Source organism: Procambarus clarkii, chromosome 57, assembly GCF_040958095.1.
Source record: "Procambarus clarkii isolate CNS0578487 chromosome 57, FALCON_Pclarkii_2.0, whole genome shotgun sequence".
Classification (NCBI taxonomy): Eukaryota; Metazoa; Arthropoda; class Malacostraca; order Decapoda; family Cambaridae; genus Procambarus; species Procambarus clarkii.
In genome coordinates, this window is record NC_091206.1 from 17,731,349 (window position 1) to 17,738,742 (window position 7,394).

Below are 7,394 nucleotides of genomic sequence, written 5' to 3' on the forward strand. Positions count from 1 at the left end.
TGAGAAATGTCGGGTAAGGAGTGAGAAATGTCGGGTAAGGGGTGAGAAATGTTGGGTAAGGGGTGAGAAATGTCGGGTAAGGGGTGAGAAATGTCGGGTAAGGGGTGAGAAATGTCGGGTAAGGGGTGAGAAATGTCGGGTAAGGGGTGAGAAATGTGGGACAAAAGATTATGAGAGATTTATAGGGATTAAGGAATTACAAGTTAAGGGTGAACTAAAAATGGGAATGGGGGTTAAAAGACGATGGTCTAAGAGTAATTATTTACTCGATAATGGTAAACTTTTGGAGTGTGTATAGTATTTAGGATCGTGCTATTAACTCCTGGACTCCGCCTTTCAAACCGTCGGTTGTTTAATGTTCTCATTCCAACTCAATCTTCGCTATCTTAGTTATTATATTCTTACCTCTCTCTCACACACACACACATATCCTCAAGATGTAGTCTACAACAGCTGGCTAAGTTCTAGGGGTCAGATTCACGAAGCAGTTACGCAAGCACTTACGAATCTGTACATCTTTTCTCAATCACTGGCGGCTTTGTTTACAATTATTAAACAGTTAATGAGCTCTGAAGCACCAGGAGGCTGTTTATAATAATAACAGCAGTTGATTGTGAAGTTTTCATGCTTGTAAACTGTTTAATAAATGTAAGCAAAGACGTCAAAGATTGAGGAATGATGTGCACGTTCGTAAGTACTTGCGTAACTGCTTCGTGAATCTGGCCCCAGGTACCTGTTTACTGATACGTGAACAGAAGCATCAGTTGTAAGAAACTCTGTCAATTTGTTTCTGTTTCGGTCGGGAATGGAACTTGAGCCCTTAGGACTGTGACTCCCAAACGCTGTGTGTGTGTGTGTGTGTGTGTGTGTGTGTGTGTGTGTGTGTGTGTGTGTGTGTGTGTGTGTGTGTGTGTGTGTGTGTGTGTGTGTAAGACATACTGTACGTAGACCTGGGATTCAGTATATTAACTCAGTAAATATAATTACGACTCATTTGTTTGTAGTATTTGCATAGTATTACCATAGTCAGGGTGTCGTAAATATTCTTCAGTGGCTATTAAGCCAATAAAGAATGTAATTATATTTTTAAGCCTGAGAGAAAAATGCTGGTATAAAGATCATATTTACTGACATGATGCTAATATTTACTCCCCGACATAAAGTTAATATCCCTTAACAGTCAAGGTAACCTTTAAAATATTATTCTTGAGCTGCAATGAAATTTTTACTTAAAGCGCCTGCAAGGAAATTTTGTTATACATAATAGATTACAAACACGCTTCTTACTTTCATATTGCGTCAGGTCGTCTTTGTAATGGATTGCAAACCCCCTCCCGATAGTTTCCGGCTCAAGATATTTCAAACTCTCTTCAACCTGAGCAACGAGATTATGGTAAGACGCTACCCCATTACCTGCCAATGTCGCGTTCAGTCCTGGGACTCAGCACTATCTTGTTAGAGACTAAGATACATTCCTGACAGAAGTACGGCATTAGATTTTACCAGCTGTTTCTTACATAAACTGCTCTCTCTCTCTCCCCCCAATACACATATAAATCACAATAGCATGATGCATCAAAATGGTAGATTTGTTCATGCTCTCTCTCTCTCTCTCTCTCTCTCTCTCTCTCTCTCTCTCTCTCTCTCTCTCTCTCTCTCTCTCTCTCTCTCTCTCTCTCTCCCTCTCTCTCTCTCTCTCTCTCTCTCTCTCTCTCTCTCTCTCTCTCTCTCTCTCTCTCTCTCTCTCTCTCTCTCTCTCTCTCTCTCTCTCTCTCTTTCTCTCTCTCTCTTCGTTACAATACTACTCAAGTCATTTTACTCAATGAATGTGAAGCAAAAACAACGGGTAAAGTAACTCTTCAGGCGACTTCTGTTTAGTGAATAATGCGTAAGTGCACCTTGCTCTGAGTACAATAAGAGATTTACCTGCGATTTTTTTGAATGGTGTGTTTTTCTAAGGTTGGAAGCATCTTAAATTAGAATCTAGTAATTTATATAATATTCAGAATGAAAAGTAAAAAAGGTACGAGACCCACGAGATAGAAGAGATATAGGTAGAAAGATTGAGAGAGAGTCAGACAGACAGACAGACAGACAGACAGACAGACAGGCAGACAGACAGACAGACAGACAGACAGACAGACAGACAGACAGACAGACAGACAGACAAAACAAAAATCCTTCTCAGCTGTTCAATTAATGCGTTACATTATCAGTAAATGAGACACATGTGGACCCGTTTTTTTTACACTTGAAAAGGGTTGAAACGCGAATTGTTTACATTCAGACATTCGTTTGTATTGTTGCAATATTTTAAAGACAACTAAAAAGTAAAAAACACATGCAATAGTGTGAGAGTAAATGTGAAAATCTTTGTAGCATGAAGGTGGGATCGAACCTGGGTAGATAGGAGGCCTACTCATTAAATTAGGTTTCACTGAATATTGTAGCCTACGGGAAGGAACATGGAAATACGGTAGCTTTAAAATAACTTTTAATATGTATATATATAACTAAACACATTACAAGTATTTTTAGTTACTTTATTTTTTTAATATCCTTGTAAATTAGGTGGTGTATCTTGAGCTAAGTCTTCAGCTAGGGTGATTTTTAAGGATTTACAATATTTCATAATGACATTTTTTATTATAGCGTTATTAACTTTTTTGTATAAATAAATTACGTTCTTAGTTACGTAAAGAATTTGTTTAAAATTTAAAAGTGACTAACAGCTTCAATATTCAGAGTAATTTCATATTATGAAGATTAAGTCTTTTACATAATCTAGTGACTATGTAAACTCTATAATGCATACAATATTTTTTATATATATTTCATACATACGTATTAAAAAAGTAAGAAATGAATGACGAAACTCAGGTGGTGTTCAAGTAACTATTTTCAATTGCTTTGTGCAATTTTTAAAGTGTTTAAATTTACCTTGAGTAAGATCTGTACTATGTATACTTTACATTGTGCACTTTGCATTGTATGTTTTGTGTATACTCTTGCTAGCGTATACTTTACCTTATGCATGCCTTACTGTGTGTATACTTTGCCAAGTGAATATTTAACTCACTTGGCAAAGTATACACAAAGCATTGAATGCAATACAATGTAAATGAATAAAAAATAATATACACAAGACACGATATAGGCAAAATAAAATATTTACAAATCAAAGTAAAAAAGGTAAAGTATACACACAATAAGGCATGCATAAGGTAAAGTATACGCTAGCAAGAGTATACACAAAACATTCAATGCAAAGTGCACAATGTAAAGTATACATAATACAGATCTTACACGAGGTAAAGTTAAACACTTTAAAAATTACACAAAGCAATTGAAAATAGTTACTTGAACACCACCTGAGTTTCGTCATTCATTTCTTACTTTATTAATACATATGTATGAAATATATATAAAATATATTGTATGCATTATAAAGTTTACATAGTAACTAGATTATGTAAAAAACTTAATCTCCATAATATGAAATTACTCTGAATATTGAAGCTGTTAGTCACTTTTGGAGTTTTAAACAAGTTCTTTACGTAACTAAGAACGTAATTATTTATACAAAAAGTTAATAACGCTGTAATAAAAAATGTCATTATGAAATATTGTAAATCCTTAAGAATCACCCTAGCTGAAGTCTTAGCTCAAGATACACCACCTAATTTACAAGGATATTAAATAAATAAAGTAACTAAAAATGCTTGTAATGTGTTTAATTATATATATATATACATATTGGAAGTTATTTTAAAGCTACCTTATTTCCATGTTCTTTCCCGCAGGCTACAATATTGAATGAAACCTAATTTAATGAGAAGGCCTCCTATCTACCTCTGTTCGATCCCACCTTCATGCTACAAAGATTTTCACATTTCCTATTGCACAGATAAGATTGTCACACTATTGCATATATTTTTTTACTTTTTAGTTGTCTTTAAAATATTGCAACAATACTAACGAATGTCTGAATGTAAACAATTCGCTTTTCAACCCTTTTCAAGTGTAAAAAACAACGGGTCGCCATGGCAGCGCTTAACGCAATAGCTCTATTGCAATACTCTATCGCCACTCCCTATAATGCACGGGTCCTAATTCCCCTGAAGTTCAAATGACCGAAATATCACACTGACACAATGTTTATATTTTTGTTTCTAAATTGGTAAAAAAAATATGTATTTATTTGGAATACGTTACACAGCAGCGCTCCCTTTATGTTGAAATGTTTAATATGTTGCAAAAGGATTTATGAACCTCTGTTTATGTTTGTTTTAATAATGATGAAAACGTATTGTGAATATTCTACAAAACTCCAAATATGCCCATCGATATCCAGTGGATCGGCAACAAAGGGGTTAGATAGCTTAGGATACATAGAGGTTAGGATAGAATACATGAAGGGTGGATAGGATAGGATACATAGGAGGGCTAGATTAGAATACATAGGAGGGCTAGATTAGAATACATAGGGGCTATATTAGACAATACAAATGTTAGATAAGGTAACATGGAGGGTAGGATAGACTATATAGGGCTTATGTACCTAAACTTAGAGTCTGTGGTGATTGAGAATTATTTTGGTTAGAAAGACTAAATTGGTTATTCTTTTCAGTGGCTAATTTTGCAGGGATAAATTTGTGCAGTATTTAATATATACATAAAGAATTCAATACAGAGGTCTGGTACCATGAAAATTATTCTGTACACCAGTTGCATGACGGGGCGGCAACGCAACTGCTTGGCAAAGTAAACCAGGAAAGAAATCCCCTCTAGAAAATTTCATTGCACGAAACAAGATGGGTGCAGTTGCAAGCAACAAGACTGATTGATAAAGCTGAGTGGAATGGCACGCTCGAGTCGTTCAGGATTCTGAAAGTGATTGATAAAGTGGATTAGTTATATATATATATATATATATATATATATATATATATATATATATATATATATATATATATATATATATATATATATATATATATTTTATGTGTGTATATCACGAAAATAAACACGTGATTATAAATGTGACAATGTCAGACCACGGAGGAAAAATGAAACAGGAATTTCCTTAAGTACTTTCGTATATTAATACATCTTCACTCCTTCTGAAGATGTATTAATATACGAAAGTACTTAAGGAAATTCCTGTTTCATTTTTCCTCCGTGGTCTGACATTGTCACATATATATTATATATATATATATATATATATATATATATATATATATATATATATATATATATAATCACTAAGATTACGCTAGCTAGATGTGGTGGAGGCTGACTCCATACACAGTTTCAAGTGTAGATATGATATAGCTCAGGAATCTGTACACCTGTTGATTGACGGTTGAGAGGCGGGACCAAAGAGCCAGAGCTCAACCCCCGCAAACACAACTAGGTGATAACACACACTATGTGCTGAAAAATAGATTGGTTAGAAAGGCGGGGTCCAAGAGCTAATAGCTCGATTCTACAGACACAAATTGTAAATACAAATAGTAAATAGATACCAACACACCCTTCACTTGTCACTTACGATAATTAAGTATCCAAACTTTCCCTTATCGCTAAGGCACCACCAACCTTAAGGAGCAAGACTGTCACTCGGCGCACCTCGAGGTATTCAGAGGACGACACCATCCTTCACTCTGACACGCCGCCTCCAGAGAATATCAAAGATCCAACGATGCTCCATATTGCCTCCCAACGTTCCTCCCTCCAAAGCCAATGTTTGGACAAGGTCGTGACCTGAATGTAAAGAATCATTCTCTTCCCTTTTCATAGCCCTTTTTTCGACGCCACTAACAAGGCTCTGGTACCACTCTATTTCCCCTTTCAATTCCCCTTCTCCCTAGGTAATAACAAGATGGGGCTTCTCACTCCACCGCCCCTTTTCATTGGCTAAATTGTGACTTAAACACAAAGCGTTGGTGTAACTGCCGCTTTTTGATGACCCTTTTCCTTGAAGTCGTTAGCCAGTCTGATGCACTATTCTGCTCGTCAATGCAGCCTTTGATGCCTTATATTATCAGCAACTGAGCCGACTCGTTATTTTTCTCCTTGTTATCTCTGATGATTTAGTCATCTACCTAATTGCGCCTCTCTCTAATTACCAGTTGCTCCTTCTACTTCTTCTGTGTCATCCCCTAAACTTTCCCCTTTACCTTACACTTCTCCCTTGTCTTACCTTACACTTCTAGAGTTGGCCCAGTTCTCTTCAGATTCTAATTCCTTTCCTAATATACTGGTACTAATTTTACATATTAAAATATGCAAATCGGGAATCTTTCCCTTCCCATAGAGTCTCCACCCTTCCACAGAGCATCTTTTCTTTCCAAAGAGGATCTTTCCATCCCTGAGATGTCTGTCGCCGGTGGCAGCTGTTAATAGCGAGTGGAGCGAGAACTGAGCAGCGCAGGTGGGAAGATAGCATTCACACCCCACTTCCCAAGATTGCTTCTGGCTGCCAATCGCTGCTACCATTAGTTGCTTGTAAACTATATCGAGAAGCACGACCCCTGCTATCACGACGCAGGGCAAACAAGGGGGAAAGAATTTTTTCTTCGTGTGTGTGTGTGTGTGTGTGTATTGGTAGGGAGGAGTAGGAGGGCTTAGGGAGGTGAAGAGGAGGGTCTTCTGTGAGGAGAAGGAGGGTGAGAGGGACACGTTCGGAGAGTTTGTAAATTGTGATTATTTTTGAACGGTTTCGTATCTCCTCCATCTGCGTGAAGTTTATTTCCTTTAGCTTCACGTTGCAATTTATTTTTTTTGGGTCGCTTTGTTATGAACCTAAGACAGTAAAGGTTGCATGCTATAACTGCATTTTTGTGAATTCATCTAACGTAGAATAAACTGACCTGCCAGCATCTTGACCTGCCAGCATCCTGACCTACCAGCATCCTGACCTGTCAACATCCTGACCTGCCAGCATCCTGACCTGTCAACATCCTGACCTGTCAGCATCCTGACCTACCAGCATCCTGACCTACCAGCATCCTGAACTGTCAGCTTCACGAGAACGAAATATACTTTTCGCAATTCTGACCTATTTGTTTTGCCTCGTTTCTGGGTGCCGTTGAACGGCAATTTATAAGACTGGAACTGTGGTAGTATGTGGTGTTTAAAAGTGAGAGTGAGAGAGAGAGAGAGAGAGAGAGAGAGAGAGAGAGAGAGAGAGAGAGAGAGAGAGAGAGAGAGAGAGAGAGAGAGAAAGAGAGAGAGAGAGATAGGAAACAAACAAGTGTGTATTTACTATTTGTGTCTGCAGAATCGAACTATTTAGCTCTCGGACCCCGCCTTTCTAACCAATCTATTTTTCCTGTGTTATGTCTACTACATATATTTCTCTCTAACATACGGGCATGCACATCCCC

The 7,394-nt window shown here is 37.3% G+C and overlaps 1 protein-coding gene across 1 annotated transcript in view; it reads right to left on the minus strand.

Moving 5' to 3' along the window:
* LOC138353361 (sodium/potassium/calcium exchanger 1-like) overlaps positions 1–6,984 on the minus strand; it is a 12,423-nt gene extending 5,439 nt beyond the window's left edge. The window contains exon 1 of the mRNA XM_069306359.1: positions 6,879–6,984. Coding sequence (XP_069162460.1) covers positions 6,879–6,984 — 106 coding nt within the window. The remainder of the gene's footprint in view (positions 1–6,878) is intronic.
* Between the last annotated feature and the right edge of the window lie 410 nt (positions 6,985–7,394).